We start from the raw sequence: 26,703 nt of genomic DNA, 5'->3' as shown, positions 1-26,703 counted from the left end.
GATTGGCTTCATGCATATGATAAACCTCATGATTCTGATAATTTTCTTTTTCTAATATGATATTATGTAAGACGAGTAACTCACTACCATTTATCCAAGGAAGTAATCTACATTTTTAATGTGCAAGTTGAACTTCAAATATGAATATCCAGAATTCACCATGATTTTAAAGCAATGATAACTAAATTTATGTTTTGATAAGCATAAAAACTTATAATAGAATTAATAGAGATTTTAGAAAGGATATGGAAATATTTATTAACAAAGGTATATTACATGTATGTATATATAAAATACATATATAAATAAGTATGTACATGTGGGTGTGTGTGTAAATTCTAATGCTAAAACTAATAAATATAATATGACAAAGTCCATATCATGGATCATATGTAAACACATATGCCACTATTGCTTTAGCATAGGAACATGACTTTGACCATGTTTAAGATATCAAAGGAGCATATGTCTATTGTTTAATGTGATTGATTTATTTTTACGCCTCTTTATATTTCTTGGAGCTATATGTATCTATTGTCATTTAGTTTTTCTCTGTTGTTATCCTTTTATCAGCTAGTTTAGAGGAGATAGGATTGTTTTAGAATATACAATTGGTGCAAGAGAGAGAATTTTTGGGGGGTTAAAGTTTTTGCTATTGGAATTTAGCCAAATTTTATCATGTCAAATTCTAACCATTCACCCATTGTAGATCTTGACAAAAATGAGTACGATTATTGGTGAATAAACTGATGACCTTTTTTTATAGGAGAAGATATATGAGATATTGTTGAAACAAGTTACTAGGAGCTAGATGATTGGAATGTCCTCATAGCCAATGATAAAATAACTAAGAAGGAGGTCAAGAAGAAGAATGCCCAAGCTTCATTTCACATTCAATTCTCTCTTGATAAGAGTTTATTTTCAATAATTTTAGATGTAAAGATTGCTAAAGATGCCTGAAAGAGTCTAAAAGTAGTTTACATAGGCAATGATCAAGTTAATATTGTCAAGCTATAGACATTGAAGAAAAAATTCAATAATTTGAGGATGCAAGAAGCTAAAAGTGTAAGTGACTATTGTGTCAGAGTCAAAGACATGGTCATTAAAATGGCTTCACTTGGGGAAACTATGAGCAATGTGGTTTTGATAAAAAAAAGTGCTGATAACTTTGACACCAAGACGGAATCAAGTTTCCATAATAATAGAAGAAAGAAAGGATTTTACAACCCTTCAGTTCAATCAATCGGTTGGATCTTTGATGTTTGATGAATAAATATTGAGAGATTGCTTTGGAGAAAGTGTTGAGAATTTTTTTTTGTCCAAATTACAAATCATAAAGAATGAATATACCAATAGTAGGAATACAAGAAATCAAAGACAAGGTAAAGCTCAAAATCATAATACTTCAACAGAAAATAGAGGTAGAGGTGGATCAAGAGGAAGATGTGGTTCTAGAGGAAGAGGTAGTTCTAGAGCAAGAGGTAGAGGTGGATTTGATAAGAGAAACAATCAATGTTACCATTGCAACATGTATGAGCAATTTGAAAGAGACTATAGATTAAAAGAAGGTAAAAGTGTTAATTTTATGCTCAATAAGGTGATGAGAATCTTATAGATCATTTAGTTTTATCTAATGCCAAAGGTAAGAACAATACTAGAGATATTTGGTATTTAGATTTTGGATGCTCTTTAGCCATATGACAGGAAATGAGAAGTTGTTTCAACAAAGGACAAACGTTTAAAATCCAAGATCCAACTTGGTGAAAATAAATAATTGTAGGTTTCTACAAAAGGAGTTGTTGAGGTCCACACAAAAGACAGTATGAAGAGTATTCAAGAAGTTTATTGCACTTCATAGTTGAAGCATAATTTGTTAAGTGTTGGGAAATAATGTGAGAACAATTATAAAGCTATCTTTTAGAATAAGAGATGTACAATTTATGATAAGGGAATAGGGTGGTCACAGTTGTCCCTATGACAGAAAATAAAATGTTCACATTGAAGTTTGGTGAGCATAACAATTGCCTTTCCAATATGGAATATGAGGATACAAGTTGGTTGTAGCATCAAAGATATGGACATTTAAAATTTCATAGTTTAAAGCTTCTGACCTCACAAGCATTATTTTCTAGTTTGGTCAAGGTTAAAGATCACTTTATGAAGGATGTGATAGAGGCAATCATGCAAGGGAAAATTTTTTGAAGGTAAATGCATGGAGGGCCCATCACCCACTTTAGCTTGTTCATTTAGATATTTGTGGTCATAATCAAACAAAGAGTTTGAGTATGTCATCATATTTTATCATTTCTGTTGATGATTACTCACATACATGTTGGGTGTAATTTTTGAAGGCCAAGGATGAAGCCCTTGATACATTCAAGAGGTTTAAAGCCCTTGTGAAATTTGAGAAAGAGTTCAAAATTAAATGCATAAGGACTGACTATGAAGCATAATTTTTCTCAAAGATCTTTTTAGAGATATTGTGATCAGAATCGAATCAGGAGGAAACTCACCACTACATACACACCTCAACATAATGGAGTAACTAAAAGGAAAATTTGTATAGTGGTAGAGATGGAAAGGATCATGTTACAAACCAAGGCCTTATGCAATACTTTTTGGGTAGAGGCAGTTGTTGTTGCATTGTACATTATCAATCAAATTCTCACAAGTGCACTTGACAAGATGACTCCTTATGATGCATGGTATGAGAAAAGGCTCAATGTTAATCAGTTCAATATTTTTGGTTGTTTGGCTTATGTTCATGTACCAAATCAGGATTGACATAATTTAGATGCCAAAAGTAAGTCATGTAGTTTTGTTGGGTATAGTAAGGAAAGTAAGGCTTATAGATTATATAACCCTCTCACTAATAGACTCATTGTGTCAAGATATGTATTTTTTTATGAAAGGGATGTTTATGGTCATCAAATAGGCCATGTTGAGAAGATAAAATCTATTTTGAATGAAGTTATTATTGATGATATTGATCATGAGAAGCCTACTAATGTTTCTATTTCAAGCGCTATAAATGCACCAAACAACCCTTCATCTAGTTTTTCAATACCAAGTGAAAGTCTAGCTTCAAATCCATGTTCTGCAAGGAAGGTAAGAAGATTGAGTTATATTTACCAAATGAGTACAAATCAAGCACGTCAAGAAACTCCAATAGGTGAGATAGTGATTTTTTCTTTACTTACCAAGGTTGATTTTGAACCATTATGATTTGAAGATGTATGTACTAATAAGGTTTGGATGTAAATAACACAAGAAGAGATGGATTTCATTCATAGAATGTCACTTGGGATATTACAAAGTTTCCATGTGACAAGAAGAAGATTGGCACGAAATGGGCCTATAAGATAAAGTACAACAATGATGGAAGTGTTGAAAGGCATAAGGCAAGATTATTTTCTAAAGGCTTCACACAGATGTATGGCATTGATTATAAATTGACTTTTGCACCAGTAGTGAGACAAGAGACTATTATAATGTTGATTTCATTTGTAACTCAAAAGAATTGGAGCATACATCATATGGATGTGAAAAGTGCCTTCTTGATTGGGTACTTAGAAGAGGAAGTATATGTGGAGCAACCACAAGGTTTTGAAGTGGAAGGAAAGGAGCATCATTAAAGCTATAAGATTTCTAGAATCCATTCAAATTTTGCGTGCTCACACAATCAAATCCAAAAACTGCTAAAAAGAAGTAGCATCATGTGTATAGGTTGAAAAAGGCTCTGTATGGCCCGAAACAAGCACTAAGAGCGTGGTATGCTAGGATACTTTTAGGAGAATGACTTCAAGAGAAGTAAGAGTGAACCTACCCTTTATTGCAAACATGAAGGTAATGATATTCTTATTATAAGTTTGTATGTTGATGATCTATTATATATAGGTAGTAGTTCTTAGATGAAAGATGAGTTCAAAATTACTATGATGAGTAAATTTCAAATTAAAGATCGAGGTCTTGTGAAATATTTTCTTGGAATGAAGGTCTATCAGAGTAAGGATGGGATTTTCATTTGTCAAAGAAAGTAGGTGAAGGATATGCTGAAGAAATTTGATATGATTGATTGTCACCCATCTTCCACTCCAAGAGGTCATGGATTTGTATTATGTAGAGATGATGGTGCTGAAATGGTTGATGAGATAACTTATAGAAGTATTGTTCGGATTTTGGTATTTCTAACCCACATGAGGCCTAATATTTTGCATATTTAGTTTCATTTGTTTCAAGGTATATGATAGATCCATCACAAACACACATGAACCTGTAGCCAAGAGAAATTTGAGGTATGTGAAAGAAATTTTAAATTTTGGCATTCATTACTACTCTTCTAAAAGGTTGAATCTTGTTGGCTTTAGTGATCCACATTGGGGAGGTAGTATGGATTAGCAAAAGTTTACACCTTGAAATTGATTCTCTTTTTGGTTCTAGTTTGATTACTTGCAACTAAAAAAAGGAAAACATTGTTTCCCTCTCATCCACTGAAACAAAGTATGTTGCAATCACCTTAGTAGGTATGCAAGCTCTTTGTCTTAGAAAAGTTTTGGAAGAAATTGGAGAGAAGATTCAGCCTACAGTGATTTTTTGTGACAATATAAGTGCCATCAAACTAAGAGAAAATCAGATTCATGAAAATAGAAAAAAGCTTGATCTTATGTATTATTTTATCAGAGATTTGATGTAGAAGAAGAAAGTTAAATTGAAACACATCTGCACTCAAGTTCAGTTAGTAGACATCTTCACCAAGGCAATTGCAAAAATTCATTTTATAACATTTCTAGATAAGATTATGAGCCCTCTTAGAATCAAGGAGGAGTATGAAAATAAATGATGCTATTCAATCATGCAACTCTAGCTTGGATGCTAATTTTGCCAGTCACCACCATGCTGCATATACAAAGTTTTGTTACACTATTTTTAGATTGCATCAATAGATTTAATCTTTAGATAAGTTTTTTAAAAGTACTTTTTTTTTATACCAATGAATTATACATGCTATGTTTGCTAGAGTTTTATGTTCATGCATTGGATAGTTATCTAGTTGTAGCTAAATAAATATAGTCAGTGGGTTTAAGTAGCAGTCTTAGTTTCTTTGTTAATCTGCCAGTTTGGAATAAGCTGTGCGGTGTATGATTGCTACAATTAGAGGCTATAAACATTATAAATAAATTGCCTGTGTTTAGTTTTGGTAATATGCTGCAATAAACGACTATCTTTTCTATACAGTTCTGAAACAGGAGTTCTCTGCCTTTATATTCAATGTGATTTGATTTATTTTTATGGTTCTCGGTATTTCTTGGAGTTGTAAGTATTCGCTATCATTTTTTTTTCTCTACTGTTATCATTCTATCAACTGGTTTTAAGGACATAGTTTTGTTTCAAAATCTACATTCTATTCATTGCGTGTGTTTTCGGATTCTTCGATAAAAAGACATCATTTGATGGGGGTATCTACTTTTGAAGGACTCAAAATGAGATGAACCTCGTGTATTGCTTGGAACCAATTCACATTGGGAAAACTCAAAGTTTTAATATCGTTAAGTTTTGCAACTAATTTTGATAGAGAAGTTCCTTTAGTGTGTAACTCAAAGGAGTAATCAATATCTAATTCTTTCAAATGATTTAACATTTTAATTAAAGTTGGACGATTTTGTAGTCTACGACAACTAAAGCATCAACACGACGATTTTGTAGTCTACGACAAAATAGAATTCACATTTAATTTTTGAAAATGAATTACTTCTCAATAGTAAAACAATCTTCACCAAACTGGTGCGATGAAATGCGCAGTCTTCATTGAAGTGAGATCTAATTTTCAACCAAAAAGAAACAAACAAAAAGCATGGGTATTAATTTGCATTGAGGGAATCCTCCACATTTCTTATAGTCCCCAAACTCCTAAATACTGCAACCGTGTCAGAGGAATCCATGAAGGAATTCTTTCCCATTGTGCCTGATCAACCCCAAGCCATAAGAGGACAGTTGATGATGTGCCGACACAATTATTTGAATTTGTTATAAAATATTTACTCTGGAAAACTTCCATTAAAAACAATTATCTAACAAACAGAGATTTACAATCACTACAAAAGAAATTAAACTAAGTAGTTGCAAAGGACTCTGGTGTTACATTTAAACCTAATTTAAATTAAATTATTTTAGCTACATAAAGTAAAGAAAATATTTACACAAAATAGAGAAGGGAGATGACTATTCATTCCTGCAAATTAAATCCCCCTTGTGACCCATATCTTGGTATCATTCATGCCTAGCCATTGATTATTCGTTTCTCCTCTCTTCTTGTCCAATTATTGATAGCCCTCATGACCTAGCTTCTCTTTGGTGATCAACAGTGCATACAACCCTAAAAATGCAATTGTTTATTAGCATGGATTTGTCCTTTGCATAATACGTAATCAACATGATGTTCTTCGCAATGACAACCAAAGAATAAGTATGTTTTATATTTTTTGGTTCCCAATAATACCTTAATAATATAGACAAATATTCTTGACTGAGTGGGCCAATTTTCTGCATCACATAGCTACTAATTCACTAAAAGAGACACATTTACTTGTCAACCCAAGAACGTACAGCTTGAAATGGGTCAACACTGTGTGTGCACGAAGAAGTTTATGAGGTATGCTAAGTTAATTTGGAAGAAACTAGTAATAAAATGCTTACTTATATGATCCTAACTTATTGCATATAAAACCTATATCTACATACAAAAAAATGAATTGCCTAATCGAAAACATAATGCTCTGTTCTATTTGGCTGTAGGAATAGACACAGAATGGAGTTTCCATGGCTCCAGGGCAGTCAACTACTAACTGAAAAAAGTAAACAATAGAATTGAACCTACTTAACAATACATAATAGATGGTATACTCCCCAAGTGAGCCCCCTTGGATGAGCTTCCAGGAACTAAATATACCTAAAAACAAGAATAGCATCATCGGCATATTGAATTTATAACAACACTGATGATAGAAATAGAATCTTCTTTAAATCAAATTGTAAAAATAGAGCACACCAAGTTCTGAAAGATAAGTTGCATAACATACTCTATCATTATTCCTATACAAAGCTAATCGATGGATTTATAAGAGACTTTTACAAATAACTCATTATTGATTCGATCCAATCCAAACAAGCTAGGAGGATAACTCTTATTTGAAATAAACACACATAGAGATGAGTCATCTCAAGACTCAGTCTTCCCCCCAAATCTAGGACAATGTTCTAGCTAGATCTGCTCAACTGTCCACCACATGTTCAAAGCAAATAACTACCTTGACTAGAACTAGGAGTCTTCATTGGGGTACTTGTTACCGGCTATGACAAGTTCAACAAATCTCTATCCAAGTGTGAGTGCTACTCTATGAAACAACAATAGATGTCTTCTTGATGACTTAGTCTCCCTTCATTAGCTGCATACACCAAGGTTAACGTGCACAACATACATATGCATAATATTACCTTTAAACAACATTCAATCCCATCATTTATACATTACTAAAATAGATTTATCATAACATTTGTAAAGCTATCTAGTTAATAACACAGTTCATAAGTTAGAATCAAAAGACTTATATCTAACATAGCCATAATATCTGAACCATAAAATAACAGTCCCAATTAGACATAAGAGTCCATATAAAAGGACCAAAATAAGGCACATTACTTCCCCCAACAAAGCGAATGCTTGTCCTCAAGCATTAGCATGTTCTTCTAAGGTTTTGATCCCGAGATTGGTAACTTTTATTTCCCCTATAGCTTGAACAGGTGGATCCCAATAAAAACCTTGAATTTGTTCTATATCTTTCCATAAGGAGTCTTCAGTGGCTTGATTGTACGATTTAAGATCCCTCCAGTTCAAAACAAGCTACAATAAAAGAGGACGATGTAATGTCAGTGGGATCTATTTCCATTTTTTTTGCAATGATGTACTGAATTGTATATACCTTATTGATTTTATTAACATTGCATGGTAATTTTTAAGGGAATGTGGCTCTCACTGTTTCAATTCATCTGGTAGTCCATTCCATCTATGTGCAAGATATCCAAATGCTATTTGGGCTGAAGTATTAGCTATATTTTCATACTCTTTACAAAATTGCTTTCTTAATGTCATGATAGTATCCTTGTATTTGGCATCACAAACAATCTACTTCCATTGGCAAAGAACATCATCTGAATCAGATGCCTCAGCTCTTAATTCTAATGGAGTGATTAGTTCCATATCTCTAGATATCTTGAATTGTTATCTTGAGTTATTTTGATTCTATATGTAGGACATGAATGCTTTAAGCTAGATATCACCAATATGCAAGAGAGGATTACAATGGGTATCAATAGGAATAACATAGTTGTGTAAATATGATTCACAAAGAAGATTTTTATTAACAGAGCTTGATGTTTTATATGCACTCAAAAATAATTTAGGAGTTAAGAGAGAAGAACACAAACTAGAGAATTTTGTTGACAACTGATATAAAAGGTACAGCTCTTTAAGGTTTAGAGAATATACCGTGGGTGGACGTCTACACTTCAAATGATTCAGGGAACCAATTCCATGACCTCACACATTCTGGTTTTCAATTTTGAAATTTCTTTATCTTTCTTGTTAATCTCACTTTGCAATTTTTCTTTCTCTTTCTTCCAGGATTTCCACTTCTCTTGCATAGATTGATACATTTGTAAAAATAATCTTGGCCATGAAAATAGTGGGGGTATATGCATACTTACCCTAGATTCTGGTTTACTTATAGAAATTGCTTGCTCTACTGCTACCGCAAGATCATGTAGGGAACCAAATCTCAATGTATTTTATTGGTTTCCTATCAGTAATGGTGTATCTAGTTCAACTAACAAAGTCCCCCTTTCATCTTCTTCCATAGGTGGTATATGTTCTGCTAGAGAATTTTCAAAGGAAGACAAAGGAGTCTGTGACCTAGGAGGTGGTTTGTCATACATCATGCTCTCTAATTTCCCAATGGAGATTTTCTCATTTAGTTTCACTCTAAATGATAACTTTCTGGGGAGCTAATTCTTCTTTACCTTTAGATTTCACTCTTTTCCTGTAACTTCTCTTAAGAGGCCAAGCCTTTTGGATGTCTCTGGTAACCTTGTTTTTGTTTTGCTTGTACGTGGATTTGCAGATGAGGGTTTCATTTTCTTTGTCCTATGGTTCTCAAGGCTACCCTTCTTGGCGCAAGGTATCCCCTCCTAAGGAATTGTCTCCTACTTCCTAACCCTTTTCTTTGTTTGAATATTTTCCCCTTTTACAGGAGCCATCTTTTGGCTTTTGGCAGGAGATGATGAAACTAAGGTTTGTGTTAAACATGCTTCCTCAGGGTTCATGTCCTCTTTTTTAAAATAACGTTGTTGACTAGGGGTTCTTGAAGAAGAAGCTCCTAATGTGAGTTTTATTGAACCTCTCATCTTAGAAACACTAGGTCAAAATCTAGGCCCTAAATTTTGAAATCTTTCATTTTTGAGGATATCATCCCAAGACAAACTAGGACACATTTCTAGTAAACTTCTTTCCACTAACAATTGAAACAAGCAATGATGGGAAAAAAAGATCTTACCTTTTTGTGTCTCCATGGCCATGTTCTTTAACATATGATACAAAAAGCTGGGGACATTCATTTATCTGCCATGGTAGAGATGAGAGAGAAACTTGAAATGCATAGAGTAGAGCAGAGATTGTCTCCCCTTGTAGGTTAGATATTTGATAGCGTACATTGCCCTAGCAGCCCATTCTTCTAGTAAAGACAACCTACTCATGCCTTGCTCACTAACCTTTAATGGGGGATCATCAAGACTGATAAATTTGGCTCTAGTTGACCTTGCATCAAATTTATCCTAACATTTTTCCCCAATTGTAGGTAACCCAATAACTTCTGTTATCCACTCTTCTGTGGCTACCACTTTAATTCCTTATAACATAGCTTCTCCCTCCTAGAATGTAGAAGTAAATTCATATACTATATCATTATTAAAACCTTGAAGCTTAAGGAAATAATTTAGCCATCTACTATTATGGAATACAAGTTGACAGTCACCATCCGAAAGAATAAATCCATGATCTACAAGCTCATGTATAATGGGTGGTCCTCCCATTTTGGCAACTGTTGAGCTCAATCTTGACACAAATATGGTTTCTTAAGCAACTGTAGCTGTTTCCTTCCAAATTTTCTTTTTCTCTAATCAAGAAATATTAGTTTTACCAATTCCCTTTCTTACTAACAACAAGCCTCAAATTATTCAAAGCTAATTATAACACTCATGTTTTCACACATATAGGCTACAGATAAAAGGATGGCTAGAAGATAATTGGAAAACAAAAGGATAGAACTAGACCATCACTTACATTTTAGATTTAATACGACTTTTTAAAATAAAGGAGGCTATATTCAAGTTTCAACATCATGCAATAAATTGAAATAAAAAACATTGCACATGTCCTTATAAGACCTTTTTGTACATAAAAACCCCTCCCTGCAACCTAAAATGACACATGGGTCCACATATAGAGAGGGATAGACTATGCAAATGATAACACATAAAAATGTTATAGGAAACATATGTTAATAATTGGAAATGATTGGAAAGAATGCGAATGGTGTAGGTACACCAAGGCAAACAAATTCAAATTTGAAGACCTTTGAGAACATGGAGGAGGTTCCAACATCAAACAAATTCAATAAAATCAATTATGAGATCCTAAAGCCAATAATGGCTTTTGAAACTAAAAAAATGCAAAAAGTTGTCAAATTATCCTAAAAGTTGTAAAATGTTGTCAAATGTTGGATATTGGGTCAAAACACCCAAAAATGGATTTAGGAGGGTTTAGTTTCATTTGAAATGCAATAAGGAATGAAATTACTTGTGTTTTTAATGTTTTTGTCAAAGTTGTAATGCATTTTCCAAAGTGCAAATTCAAAATTTCAAAAAGGCAACGGTTAGGAAGAATTAGGAGGGAAAAGCAAGTTTTAATTATTTTAGTGTTAATTAAAATTTGTAACCAACCATATGGTGGTTGAAGAAACTTGGAGAGGATATTTAAATCCATATACATGCTTTGTAAGTCAGATTGAATGCCTAGTGTGTACGAACTATTTTGGAAAACCAATAAAAACTTAGTTTGGAAGCATTTTTTCTGATTTTTGTGCTTGAGTGAGGGTTTTATTTGGTATAATTCAAATGATACATTTTTAGTGAATTTATTTCAACATTGAATACCTCTATGAATGCTTTGAAGTCACTACTAGATTATAAAATTGGTTTATTGCTGACTGTCCCAGAATTTTGTCACTTTTTCCTTAACAGTTTTGACAAATTTTAATATTATGGTCATTCCATGAATGATATGAATATGATTCTCATGGAGTGGCTATAAAATGACATGTAAAATGTTTCCTAATAACTAAATGTGCAGATAATAGGGTTTAAGAGAGGTGATCACCATTGTTTGCTTGGAAAGCCTAGTGAAGAGGCTAGGTAGGGTGAGGGTTGGAGGGATCTACCCATTGGAGGGGTATATTTTATGATTTTTATAGTTTTATGTTTCCTATCTAAAGGTGAAACAACATCCAATCGATTCCAAAAGTGTGTGGAAGTGTGAGATTGGAGAAACCCTTGATTTTAGGGCTTTTTGATGAAAATTTGGGGCTTTTGGGGTTAGAGGCCTCACAAACTGAAATTTATTGTGGATTCCTTCATAATTTATCATTTAATAAGACATTGTTGAGATTAGAAGTACCCAAAAATAATATTTCTTGTAGTTGCTTTCTAAAATCACCATATTTTATACTAAAAAATAGTGCTCAGTGATCGGACAGTGTATTTTCTCCAAAACAACTTATGTCATTATTTTATTATGTTATATAAAAGCCAAAAGGGTATCCAAATATCCATTTTATTTTTCTAGTGTTTTGGAAGTTTTTGGAGTTATCATTAAATTTCTCTCGTTGTTGCACTAGTTGGGATTCTAGGCCTACAAGGAGCAAATTTGGAGTTTGAGCATTTGGGTATTGAATAGAAGAATAAAAATAGTTGAATCCTTTTATATTAGACCTAAGAACATATTCTAAGTCATCGTTTTCCTTAGGTGAATTCTTGGTCCATATTTGGTCCATTTGAGCCATTTAGGGTGTTTGTAGGTTGAAGGAAATTTGCCATTTCTTACCTTATATCTTACAAAGTAATCTATACCTATTTGGGCATTGTATTATACCACCATACCTCTGTCTACTCTACATCAGTGAATAAAAGTAATAATTGCAAAGAATTGTGTGCATGTTCTTGAATTGCAGAAGATTATTAAAGAATAATTGTCATTTGTACCCATGATGTCAAAAATTTGTGTGGAATAAAAATTGAGCAAAAGAGATTGAGAAGTATGAGTAAAAATAGAAAGTGAAAGAAAAAAGGTGAGCTGGATGATGTAGACAAGAAAAGGAAGAAATGGTTTCCATGTGGTCATGGAAATTTTTTTATGAAAAGTGAAATTTTAAATTATTCTTCACAAGGCGAACTAGGAAGTTCGCCAAATGATGCTGCAAGAGGGTTCAAATTTGACTACAAAAACCGCTACAGGAACTCTTATTTAGTGTTTGTCATGTGATAAAGGCAAAGTCTATGACCATTGACCAATAATTTAAATCGGACTATATCTATAGTTGTTAGGTGTACAACACCATTGTCAAATACTTTTACAATCTTATATGGCCCTAACCACCTTGCCTGTAGTTTACCTTGGTTGTCTTGATATTTGGAATTATATATTGTAGTGCCCAGTGACTAGGATTAAATTTCTTGTCTTTGATATACTTATTATGCCATCTTACCCATTGTTGTTGAACCACTTTGTGTGATGAATATCTTGTTTTTTGTATTCATCAAGGGCATTAAGTTGCATGACACACTCCTGTTGAGCTTTTGTAATGTCTATATCTAGGTGAAGGGCTATCCATAGAGTTTTATGTTCAAACTCTATTAGAAGAACTGTCATTTTACCATAAAGAAGCTCAAATGATGTAAAAATAGTTGTCATCTTCCAAGTTATTCTATAGGCCCAAACAGACTCAAGTAGTGAAGACGCCCAATCCTTTTTATGAAGAGTCACAATTTTGTAAGAATTGCTTCAATTTCTTTGTTTGTCACCTCTGCTTAGCCATTGGCTTGTGGGTGCTATGAGTTAGACTTCTTATGTCTAGTGTTGTACTTATTCACTGGGGTTGAAATCAAGGTTGAGGTGAATTGAGGTCCCTGATCAGCGACCAACTCACGATGAACTCCATACTGAGTAAAAATTTCTTCATAGAGGAATTTCACAACCTTATTATCCCTATCATACTTCATAGCTTTAACCTCTACCCATTTTGTAATATAGTTTGTATAGAGAAGGATATAAGATTTACCATTGGAAGGTAGATCTATAGGACCAATAAAGTCCATTCCCCACTTGTCAAATGGAGTGACAACCACTTGTGACTACAAAGGCATCTCATCAGATATGGTTTCCCTCCCCATTCTCTGACATCTATCACACTTCTTTGTATACTTTATATCATCCTTGTGAAGTGTAGACCAATAATAACCAATGTTGAGTATATTCATTGAAGTTCTTTTGGCAGCAGAGTGTCCTCCACATGGCAGGCATAGAGAATGTCATATGTCTCATCTTCTCTAACACATCTCCTAATGACATGACCTGGTCCAGTGTAATATAAGCATCTTTCAATACATAATAATGGAAGACTTTTTTCAATGAATAAACTTTTCTCCTTAGGTGAAAAGTGTGGAGGGAATCTACTTGAAACTAAATAGGTGGCTATATCTACATAACATGGTGTAGAGCACTGATTGTAAAAAGGCGCTCATCCAGAAAGGAGTAATTAATAACAGGTTCATTTTTTGTGTTGTAAGTCTTGAAAGAAAATTTGCCACTACATTTTCTTTTCCTAGTTTATCCACTATGGTGAGATCAAATTCCTATAGAAGTAGCAACCACCTGGCTAGTCTACCTACAACTAAAGGTTTTTTAATGAGATACTTGATAGATGCATGATTAGTATGGACAACCATTGGATAGCCAGTGATATAATGTTTGAATTTATTTAAGGAATACACCATAGCTGACATTTCTTTTTCTATTATAATATAATTTAGCTTTGCCCCTTGTAGGTTTTTACTCATAGAATATATAGCATGTTCCATTACCCGTTCCTTTTGGCCTAACACAACTTTGTCAACATAGTCTGGGGCATTTGTATGAGCATGAAATGGAATTTTCTAGTTAGGTCCCTTGAGAATAGGGGCTTTCGTTAAAGCTTTCTTAAGTGCTGAAAATGCCTTGTCACAAGAATCAGTCCAACTTTAAAGTCAACATCTTTTGTAAAGAATCCATATAAAGGTCCAACTATATTGCTAAAGTCCTGAATGAACCTCCTATAATAACGTGCATTTCCTAGGAAGCTCCTAACATCATTTTATTTTGTAGGCACTAGAAGATCCATTATGACTTCTATCTTAGCAAGGTCTACTTTGAGGCCTGCTTGAGAAATATGATGGCACACAACTATACCTTATGTTCAAAGATAGATGATATTCTTCACACCTTTGTAAAAAAATTTCCAAATTGGATAGTGCTTCATCAAACGACTTTCCATTTGTGGTGAAATCATCTATATAAATCTTCATACTATTATGAGAGATATCCCTCTATAATGTAGAAAGTGCATTACACAATCAAAAAGGAATAAATGAATAAGAATAAGTACCCCAAGGGTAGGTGAAGGTGGTTTTCTCTTGGTACTCAGCTATAATCCTAATCTGATTATATTCACTAAATCCATCAAGAAAGGAAAAATATTGCTTCCCTGCCAAGTTATCCAACACCTAATAAATGAAAGGTAGACAAAAATTGTCCTTAGTGGCTGCATTCAATTCCCTATAATCAACACAAAATCTCCACTTACCTCCTTTCTTTGGAACTATGACTAAAGGAGATGCCCACTAACTGTTAAAGATAGGATAAATAAATCTTGCATCTAATAATTTTTGGAACTCTTGTTTAACAATTTCTCTTACTGCAGGGTTTACTCTCCTATGAGGTTGCCTTATTGGTCTGCTATCTTCCTTGATGTAAATTCTATGTGTATAAAGCATAGGTTCCAATCCCTTCAAATCATGATAATCTGTGGAAAATGTAAGTTTCTCATCTTTTAAGAGGGTTGCCAAAGATTCCTATTGGGGCTTAGTCAATTTACTCTTGATATTAAGGAATCTTTGTTCAGTCAATTCTATCATAGAAGATGGACTGATACATGGAGTGTTGACTTCATGGGGTAACAACTTATGTAGAAAATGTGATTTTCTCAAGAATGCATCTTCAAAGAGAGGTGTCAATAATATTTGCAAAGGATATGAAGAACATGCAAGACAATTCTTTGTTTCCTTGTCCAAGTCATAATTATTCTAGATGGTTTGAGATAAAACGTCATCATCATCTTGTAACTTTAAAATAGACCTTCTACCAATCATCATGTGTTTTGAGAGAATTTACTTTCTTAACTTCATCACCTAAATTAGGCCAAATTTGGGGTTCATCTTATTGATGAGGTTTTGCTAGTGGACAAAGAGTTAACCTTTTATTCGTATCGACATTTGAGATGGTCATATCTCCAGACCTGCATCTTATATAAGAATCTATAGTAGCTAGCCATGGCCTTCCTAATATTACTAGGGGATATCCCCCAGAGTAGCTTTAGGTGATAAAATCATAAAATCTGCTGGATATTACCAAGAATCGAAAGTGGCAACAAGATCCCCTACAATTCCATCTGGTGTAATAGTTGAACTATCAGCTAGCCGCAACATAGTGGGCGTAGGCCTTAGATTTGTGATATTAAGACATTGCATGAGATCCTTGGTCATGACATTTATAGCAGCCCCCAAATCTATAAGAGCATTTTTAACCAAAAGTTCATTGATTGTTATCTCTACCACAGGTGTGTCAACATTAGAATACTTAGGGACTACTACCTTTCCCAACATGATATCTCCTAATTGACCAAATACATGAACAGTCTTTGGGTCGTTTCCTTTCCTACCTGGCTTCTTCAGGCACATCTCCCTTATGGATTTTCTATAAACTAGTACATCCTTGATTTCTTCAAATAAGGGTATCTTAACACAAACATGTTTAAGTTGATATAGGAAATCAGAGGTTGGCACTGTCTTGGGTTCTTTTACTACTAACCTGTGAGGAAATGGAGGTTCTTGATCAATAGTGTGTTTTGGCTTAGGTTGTCCTCCTAGAATAGACTTGTTGATTTGGGAATTAACATTTCCTAATTTCTCTTCTTATAAAAAAATCTCAGTGATAACAGGTGAGTTAGGAACTCCCAAGAATTTTCTTGAGTGTAATTTCATATTACTAACATTGACAACATAAGCAGGGTATTGGATAGGATAAGTAGCACATGCTTGTTGCCATGTTTGACTATTAGGATTTGGTGTAGGTTGTGTTGGTAATTGAGTGGGTCTATGTGCACTTGCATTAGGATGGGCTTGGGGCATTAGGGCTTGTTGAGTAGGAGGAGCAGGTGGCTACAAGTAACCAACAAGTTGATTTGGCCATTATTGCCCTCCCTGCCATTGAGGTGATGGTTACCAAATTTTTTTGAGGTGGCTACCAATTACCCTAGGGAGGATGCACATTTATATTTTGGTAATTTGGCCATGAAGCTTGCTAGTTCATCCAAGAATTTTTTCCATAATTTGCTTGACTAACTTAGTATTTTGAGGTTCCCAGGTATTATTATTAGCATAGGGGTTTGCATAAGGAAAATTAAAAGAAAGAGGATCCTGAGGGATACCTTGCCTTGGTGCCCATGGTCACCTTTGTGCCACAAAGAAGATTTTTCCTTCCTCATCCTATATAGGTCAAAATTTTGGTTGCTCATGCTTTCTATCTATGCTTGAAATCATTTTACATTTGCAATCCTTCTTTTTCTGCCTATAATGAGGGCAATAATCTGCCAACATAGCTTTTGCCTCAACATGCTTCTTATTGGCTTGAAGTGTAACCAAAGTTGCATTTCCAAATTATTGATAATGTCTTCTTTAAAGTCCTTTAGCAAATGAGTTATCTCCATTCTAGAAACTCTTGAATTTTCTTTTGTTGTTGTAGCCTCGGGCTTATAATGTCTATTCTTCTTAGTGGAAGCCCTAGAGCATTTCTAACAAATATTCCTAATTTCTTCCCACTTAGACTAAGTGATATCTCCTCTTCCCATAAGGTAGAGTGCATCTACACAATAATAATTGATTCCTTTGAGAAAAATCAATTTAAGGGATTCTTCAATCAAAATCTTGTGCTTAGACTTTTTGACACTGAACAAAAACCTCTCAAGATAGTCCTCCAAACTCTCTTCATCTGTCTATGTCATTTTGAAGATATCATCACCATGTCAATCAATTCCTTTGCAATAGTCTTTGTATTTCTCAAGGAATCTCTCTTCCATCTCATCCCAAGTATCTATTAAGTACTTTCCTAATCTCATAAACCACCTAAGAGAAGTTTCCTTTAGTGTAGTAGGGAATAGTTTAAGTCTATGAGCATCAATGGTATAGTCATAACTCCTATAAAGGATATCAAATTTGAATAAGAAGGTGTCTGGGTCTTCTATGACTAGGCCATAAAATTTGGGAAGAGAGGAGGCTGGGATATTCTTAAGGTTATTATTGTCTTACTAGTCAAAAATAGGGAATTCAAAAGTAGGATTAGTAGGTGGTGCATTAGCCCCACCACCAAGAGTTGCCATTGCACCTTGACAAACAACCAAGGGTTGAAGATTTTCTTCAGGATTTTCAAATAAGAGAGTAATGGTCCCCTCTGAAAGTTCAAATGAAGGATTATAAGGGTTACCGAAGTCCACAAATATTTTAGCAAAAGGATTTATTTCTAGAGCTTCATAAGAATTAAGCCCGTGTTCAATTGGTTCACCTTCAAGATTGGGTTGATCAGGAAGGAATCTACAAAGGGTGTCCCTCCTTATTCTATGCATGCATATCTTTTCTCAGTTGCCAATTTGCCTACACAAATTGACGGGTGATACATTTTTTTTCATCATTCGTAAATGATCCTAAGATGAATACAATTCCCTAAAACAACAAACTAAAAATCCTAAATCCTATAACCTCGATAAGTTCTTAGTTTGACACCGTCCTTGACAACGTCACCAAAAAAATGTGTTCCTAATAATGCCTTAATAACATAGACACATATTCTTGACTCAGTGGGCCAATTTGCTACATCACATAGTTACTAATTCACTAACAGAGACACATTTAATTATCAACCCAAGAACATATAGCTTGAAATGGATCTGCACTATGTGTGCACCAAGAAGTTTATGAGGTATCCTAAGTTACATTTGAAGAAACTAATAAGAAACTCCTTAATTATATGATCCTACCTTACTGCATATAAAACCTATCTACATACAAAAATGAATTGGCTAATAAAAAACATAATGCTCTTTCTATTTGGTTACAGGAATAGACATGAAATGGAGTTTCCATGACTACAGAGTAGTCAGCTGCTAACTAAAGAAGTAAACAACATAAATGAACCTACTTAACAATACAACAAAGATGGAACACTCCCGAAGTGGGCCCCCTTGGATGAACTTCTAGGAACTAACCAGACCTAAAAACTACAATAACATCATCAACATATTGAATTCATAATAACAGTGATGACAAAAATAAAATCTTCTTTCATTAGAATTGTAAAAATAGAGCAGACTAAGTTCTGAAAGATAAGTTGCATAACATACTCCATCATTATTCCTATACAAAGCTAATCAATGGATTTATAAGAGACTCTTACAACTAACTCATTACTCAGTTGATCCACTCCCAACAAGCTAGGAGGCCCATTCTTATTTGAGATAAACACACAAAGATATGAGTCATCTCAAGACTCAGTCTTCCCCACATATCTAGGACAATGTTCTATCTAGATTTCCTCAACTATCCAGCACATGTTTAAAGCAAACAACTACCACGACTAGAACTAGGAGTGTTCATTATGGCATTAGTTACCGGCTTTGACAAGTTTAACAAATCTCTATTCAAGCATGGCTGCTACTCTATGAAAAAGCAACAAATGTCTTCTTGCCGACTTAGTCTCCTTTCATTAGCTGCATACACCAAGGTTAACATGTACAACATACATATGCATAATATTTCCTTAAAGCAACATTCAATCCCATCACTTATACATTATTTATATTGATTTCTCATAACATTTATAAGGCTGTCTGATTAATAACAAAGTTTATAAGGATCAAAAGACTTATATATAACATAGTCATAATGTCCTGAAATAACAGTCCTAATTAAACATAAGAATTCATATAAAAAAATAAAAAATAAAGCTCATCAATTTGTGTTCTTGCATATCACTCACAGCACTAACGACTGTGGGGATGGGCAGGCTATTCTGAAACTGTTGCAAATGAACATGCCAAAGTAGCACTGATCTTTCTGCTTGCTCTTCCACAGCTCCATCAGATCAAACGCTTACCTTGTCATGCAAAACTTTATTACCAATGCCTCATAACATAAAATAAATAATACTCATCATAAACAAAATAATGCAAATTCGAAACGCCTAATTTCAATTTTCTTAAATGGCCATGGATCAACAATGGTGTGCTCTAAATTGCAAAATGACCAACCCCTTAGATTTTTTAGAACTCCAATAATAACTCCCTTCGATGTGGGCCTCACACATGATTAATCACTGCCCTTTAAAATGAAACATGTGCTGCATTCCTCTTCCCTAGACCCCGTGCTGTAACTCTTTCATTGGCTACGCCATGTGTTTATAAATAAAATGATATTAAAAAATTATTCTTCTACATCTGCTGAAGATTGGAATAATATTTTAGGGTGAAATGCACGTTGTGACGGTTGACACAGGTGTAGCTCTGACTTTTCAATTTCCGCAAGGAATCTTTCATTATACACGCTTACTGCATGTCTTTAATGGTGATTATTAACCCAAATCGCTACGATTTTAAGACATCTATTATAAAGGCAAAGATCCGGAATAAAGGTCCACATCTTTCTTTTTTCTTTGGTGTCTGATTAGTAACAGTAGGGTATCTCTGAGTTCCAAGAATGTTTCAAGTCCATCCTCACTCATCCATCTCATCTCCCCATGTTTCTATCGATCAGAGATTTTGTTCAAGCTCGTCTACCCATTTCACAGTTTGGAAGAAATCCCTCTTATTTAATGGTAAAGGATTTACCGTTTTCGATTCAATGGGACATCTGGTTTTCAGAGTGGATAACTATGCATCAAATGTGAGAAACGAAGTACTTCTTATGGATGCGGCAGGCCAACTTCTTCTTACATTGCGGCGCAAGGTATTCTTCCTTTTTCATCTAAACTTTGTTCACATTATTAGCAAGATTATTCCCACCATTTTTTTGTTAGATGGGGTCTGACATCTGGTTTGTATTTTGCAGAGATGGAGTTTTAGGAAGAGATGGCAAGCATACAGAGGAGATCCAGTAGAGTCTGATAAGCCCAAATTTAGCCTTGCAAAGTCTTTGGGATTTTCAAATAAAACCACAGCCAGTGTATTTGTGTATGTAAGTAAGCAAATTAAATACTGCGATTACCAGATAGAAGGGTCGTTGTGCAAGTCGTTGTGCACAATATTGAATAAAGCGGGAGAGATCATCGCGCAGATTAAACAAAAGGAAGCCAAGTGTGACATAATGTTGGGAAATGATGTTTTGAGCCTGGTTATCGACGCAGGAGTAGATCAAGCATTTGTAATGGGGCTGCTCATTATGTTTAATCAGATAGGCTAAGAGAACATTCACTGAAGATGGTAGAATATTTTCTTCCTCCAGAGAGCTTGGAGTACTGGTACAGCGTCCCGTACAATATTTTTGGTATGAAAATTGCACAACTTTAGGCAATTCTGTCAGAAAAGCCTGCTCAGTGAACATGTCGCAATAGAAATTGGAGGACGATGGCAATTCACTGACAAACTTCTGTAACCAATGTAAAATACAAGCACGATGGCCCTGTCAAAGGTACAAGTTTAACAGTCATGATTTCATCTGAAAATAGAGATGAATACAAACAGAGGCTATAAACTGTGTCGGGAAAGTTATAATTATCTACACTAATAAAATGCGTTTCATTGTTTGTATGAAGAATTGAATAATAAGGGCTGGTTAAGGATTGGTCTTTGTAATGTGGTTGAAAGAATAGTTAATAGAATTTGTATTAAGAAGAATCATTGAAGTTGCATTTGTTTTTAAATAGTTATTTTCATCATTAAATTTCAATCATTCAGAACATTTTTCTCATTTTTGAAGCAATTCTTCTCAAATTAAATGGAAAGAATCAAATGAAGGGACTTTCTCTCTTTCCTTATAGGGGCTTACCTACTTAATTAAGAGAATGTGAGCGAGTAATGCTCTATTGTGTAGGTAGTAAATAACTCACATTATTTTCTACTATCAATAATCAAATAGTATGTTTCCAACTAATATAGGAAGAGCATTTATAATAATTATCTAAAAGTCATAGCGAGTAGTATCAAAACACACATGTTGATTGCCCAAAAACAAGCATCTAGCATTAGAAGGTCATAGTAATGATATACTAACCATAGCACAAGTGGCGTTCTCCCTGATCCATGACATTCTAGAAGTGCACCACCTCTAGGTTCACTTTGTTGGAAAAAATATTAATACATAACATTAAACACAACTAGTAATTTGTTGTGAAAAAAAAAGGAATCAACACAAATATGAGAATGAATCTCAATGAATAGTTCAAGCCTCATTCTCTTTATCTTCCATTTTTCCTCCTATATTACATGCAATAATTCAAAATCTCTTAGCCCATCAAGCTCCATTGACGCTTCACACTTGATACTACTATTGTTTAGTACTCTTATTGTTAATAGTGGTGTTCACACAACCAATTTCAAGTAAGATAACAAAACTCTTTACTTCCCTTGAAAAGTTGAGAGATTGTCTCTAAGGTTTCTTTTTAGCAAGTTCTTGGTCATATTGGAAAAGGTAAGTAGTCTATGTGATATTTTTATAGAGATTTTGAGTCAAACAATTTGGATCTAATTAAAAATAAGTTACAAGTTTAAAGATTATATAAAAAATTACTTATCTAGCTTACTCTAGGTAACCTAAAATAGTGTACATTTATTTGAAACCATAACATTTGTGATATAAAAATACCATTAAGTTATCAAGTTATAAAAGAGATCCAAACTATGTTAGGTCTTAAAGAAAATAAACTAAAACATGAAATGAATATTAAATTGTGGGGACAATGATTAGTTCAAGTTTACCTTTTAGCTTTAAAATGTTAGATGAGATTAAAGAAACCAATATTGCAATAGTTAGTATTCACATAATCATGCATAATATTAGTGCAAAAAACTAAGGAAAGTCACAATATTTTATTGATAGATCCGATTTACAACTCTAGAAAAGCATAGTAAATAGATCTCACCAAGTTATCCACTTTTAAAGAATCAAAGTAAAGAAAACTATCACCAAGTTTGAAGACACTTGAAAAACAATATGCATGATCCTTATTTCTAAATATGTGAAAATTATAATTTTTAGTAGGAACTTCCATGTTAAAAATGCTATAGTTCATTGGTAACAAAAATATCAACAACACATTACACAATCCATAATAGGGTTATGAATAATCAATTCCAGGTTCCTAAAATTAGAAACAAAAATTACTCATTCTATGTCCTACTTAGGAAACTAGACCAATTTTTTTAACTTTATATAATAAATTACTATAAGTAGATAGTTACAAGTTTCAAAATAATCCTATGAGAACAACCATTCCCCAAGATGGGTTTTGTATTAATTACATTAGATTAAATGAATAGATCCACTTTTAAGGACATGATTATTGTGCTATAAATTGAATCTTGAATCGATTTAATTCATCCTAGAAGAGGTTGGAATGAGGGATGCCTATATATTGGATTCTAATCCTTTTTGAGGCCAAAGTATTCTTTGCAACTTCTGTTACCTCATTAATTTGAAACTCTATATATGATAATTTTAAAGTTTCCCATGAACCCCATATCATGATCTCATCAATGCGGCCTTCTCTCATAGGTTTTTCTCACAAATTTAAATATATTTATTAATGATAATATCAACTAATTAAACTTCATCAACAATTTTTTCTATTTTTTTTATTGTTGCATTAGCAATATCTCTCTTGGTTGAAATCTTATTCTTGTATTTTTTATTTTCTTTTATAACATTTTGGCATCCTAATACCACTATAATTGTGATCCTAGATTGTCAGTTGTTGTTACCTAATTTCCTTGGAAAACTTTTAATGTAATTGTTCTCATTTATTCTAGGATAAGTAATTTTTCTTCCATTGATGTGTCCTGCTCACATATGGCTTCCTCATAGTTTTATAGAGAAATTTATTCATCACTCATATTTTAATAACATTGGATAGCATCCATAACCAACTTGTAGGATTGTACCTCCACAAAATTTCTCTATCCAATATTGGAACTTGTTACTCTACTTGAATGTTGTATTTTGTTAACTTTATCAATTAATTTCATTGTTGGAGGAATAGGGAGTTGAATTTAATAGAAGAAATCAAATAATTTATATAATATTTGAACTCAATCACCTAAGATCTATATTCTACCTTTGTCTTAACATCCTTGTCCATGTAATTTAGTATGTAACTTATTGAATCATTAAAGCATTAACTCTCTTATCCCTTGTCTTGTGGCCCAAATTTATTGTTAGTACTATGTAATCTTGGAGTTACATGCTTCCCTCTTGTTTATCTACTAGTGGAATCAATACTTCTCTACTCCTTACCCCTTATGCATCCACTATAATGGTAGACAAAGACTTGTATCTCTTTCTTATAAGTTAAATTTTAAATATATTTATCATTTATAAAGACCCTTACAATTTTTTCTACTACAACATTTTCTAATTATATACTATAGCATTATGGCTACAAGCATGCTTGACTCACTTATGAGAGTTTCTCCGCTTATGAACGGTAGGTTTGGATTCTCAAGATAAGTTGATTTCCTTTGACCTAGTGAGGTGGGTTTTCATGACCTTGCCTTATTCAAGGGAGGAGGATAATGTGATAGATTTTTTGGAGAGTATGTGGTCCCACACTAGAGGAAAAAATAGTATCTTGAACTAAGCTCATATATATAAACTCCATAATATCTTGATCATTTATTTGAATTTTTCCTACAAGTGTGAAATGTTAAGGAGATGGTGGTGCTATATTGGTAATAGGATGAGGAAATAGTCTTTTAACCTATGAGAAAAAATGATATTTTTCAAAGGAGTATGGGAACTTTGTACAAGAAAAAGGGGTGAGGAGAACAAATTGGGCTTTGAGATAGTAGAATTGGTGCAATTTTGTAGTAGTTGCAAGCTTGTGTTATAGCAACAAATCTCTTTCTTACTCTATTCTAGATGGTCTAGATCATCTCTCTCTTCATCATCAATATTTACTATTATAAGTGTATTATACTCCACCACACTTTTCCTTTTCTTTTCTCCTTGCCCTTTTTCTATAGCCTTAGATGATTCATTTTGTGATTTACATACTATAGTATCCTTGGATGGCTTGGGCTATTTTGGATGAGGATAATACATTTATTGGAAACTATTTAACTAATTCATGGTCTATTTTATGACCTCTTTGGTTAAATTTTCAATAGAAAGTTTCATATCTATCAACCAATCAAGTTTTGGAAGTGGTTATTTGTATAATTTGTTTTTCTTCTAAGATGGGACAACAATTAAGGATATTATCTAACCACACTCCTTCACCATAGTGAGTGATGTTCTAGTGTAGTCCTTGATTTTAACTTTATTATCATTTAGGCAATCTCGCTTTAAGTAATTAATATGTGGCACATGCACAAAGAAGGACCAAACCAATGGGTTGATCTTTACAATTGGATGAAATATCTATCTAGACTCATAAAAGTGCATGGTAAGGCATGCCATTTCAGTTTTGATATTCTTTATATTTGAATACTAGCAGTGCATGGTGAGGTATGCCATTTTAAATTTGGCATTCTTTTTCTTTTGAATGTTAGAGCAAGAGTAACCATAAAACTTGATGGGGAGGGAAATTAATCATTGTATTTCCACTATCTAACCGTAACTCTCCAAAAAAAAAATATTGCCAATGGGATACATTGAGAGACTATAGGAAGACTTATTTAACGCTATAGCCTTGACATAGGATAAAATTTTGAATTGGATAAAAGATCCTAGTAGCTTCAAATAATAGTCTCTTATGATAAAGATTATGTAAACACCAAATGATGGAGAAGAGTAAAACATAATTAACCCTATTAAAATGCTTTCATATTTAGTTTAAATCCAACTAAGGGTAATTCTCATATACATTTTTCTCCCCAAGCTACATGTTTTCAACTCTATTAATTGTAGCAATATTTTCTTAGCACACCTAAAAAACAAACCAAGTAGGAGGTTATGTGGAATTTATTAGTCTCCCCTAACTTTATTAGTTTTGATTAGATAAATTAGGAGATGGCCTAAACCTATTTATAAAATACCCATTAAGGATAAAGAGAGGGGTCTCAGAATGGATGAGACTATCAACAAATTAAAGAAAACTAAAGAATTAGAAGGGGACCACAAAAAAACCAAAAAGAATGGGGATCGGGAAGATACTAATTCACATGGAAAAAATGAACTATTTATTACCCAAGAGACTAAGGCACTTCATAGAATACTATTCCTTGTTAACTATTTTGAAAATGTCTATGAACGACAATTCTTTGGTAATATTTTTCTCCTAAGTGGGAATAGTGTCAAATTGTTTTTTCTTTACATTTCCTATTTGAATTAAGAAGTGAACCAATTAAATTAGCTTCGATATCCACTATTTTACATTTGGATGTATTCTTCTCCAACTCCTCTTCAAAAAATTGTAATTGGACAACTATGTTTTTTTTTCATCTCCTTGTAGCATATCACAATGCCCTACATATTTTTGACAATTTTATTCTAATTTTGTTGGAGACTACTAATAGTCTCTTCAATCTTCTTCATATCCTCCACAAACCAACTAAACTCTTGATATTCTCCACCTCCTACAATAGAATATCCTATCTATCAAATTTTTAGCAAGACCCTTTACATAAGACTAGACCTTCTCATCAACCAATTCAATAGGCCAATCATTAGCCTTAGCTAGGGCTAAGTTTTCAAAGTGAGTGATCATAGTCTTAGTTATATGTAGATGAGCTACCACCACTTCAGGGTCTCATTCTAGATATTGTAGGGTTTCCACAACACATTCACTTTAACACTTTATTTCTCATATAGATTGCAAACATGGGGTAGATAGTATATTAGTATGAGGTACCCAACTTTAGAAACACCTCCCTTCGGGGGGGCAAACCACAAGGGTTAATAGGGGGATTACTAGTAGTCAAGGAGGTAGTAGGGGAACCTTCAAAGGAGGGGGACTAGGTAGAACCTGATTTATCATCTAAATTATTATTTTTTGGGGTGAATTTATTAGTCTTCCCTACCTTTAAC

At 33.5% G+C, this 26,703-nt stretch overlaps 1 protein-coding gene across 1 annotated transcript; it reads left to right on the top strand.

The window, feature by feature from the left end:
* The first annotated feature begins 20,364 nt into the window (after positions 1–20,364).
* Positions 20,365–20,922, top strand: LOC131039269 (protein LURP-one-related 5-like). Its single transcript, XM_057971973.2, has 2 exons — positions 20,365–20,469; positions 20,572–20,922. Exons 1-2 carry the CDS (start codon positions 20,365–20,367, stop codon positions 20,920–20,922), a joined length of 456 nt encoding a protein of 151 aa, XP_057827956.2.
* The last annotated feature ends 5,781 nt before the right edge of the window (positions 20,923–26,703 follow it).

This window comes from Cryptomeria japonica, chromosome 10 (genome assembly GCF_030272615.1).
Source record: "Cryptomeria japonica chromosome 10, Sugi_1.0, whole genome shotgun sequence".
NCBI classification, from domain to species: domain Eukaryota; kingdom Viridiplantae; phylum Streptophyta; class Pinopsida; order Cupressales; family Cupressaceae; genus Cryptomeria; species Cryptomeria japonica.
The sequence above is the reverse complement of the archived record's forward strand: the minus strand, read 5'-3'. Positions and strand labels throughout refer to the sequence as shown.

Bases quoted from the DNA above. Each gene is read 5' to 3' on its own strand.
- LOC131039269 (XM_057971973.2), top strand. From the start codon at position 20,365: ATGGGACATCTGGTTTTCAGAGTGGATAACTATGCATCAAATGTGAGA. The intron at 20,470-20,571 runs GTATTCTTCCTT...TGTATTTTGCAG, and splicing joins TTCTTACATTGCGGCGCAAG to AGATGGAGTTTTAGGAAGAG.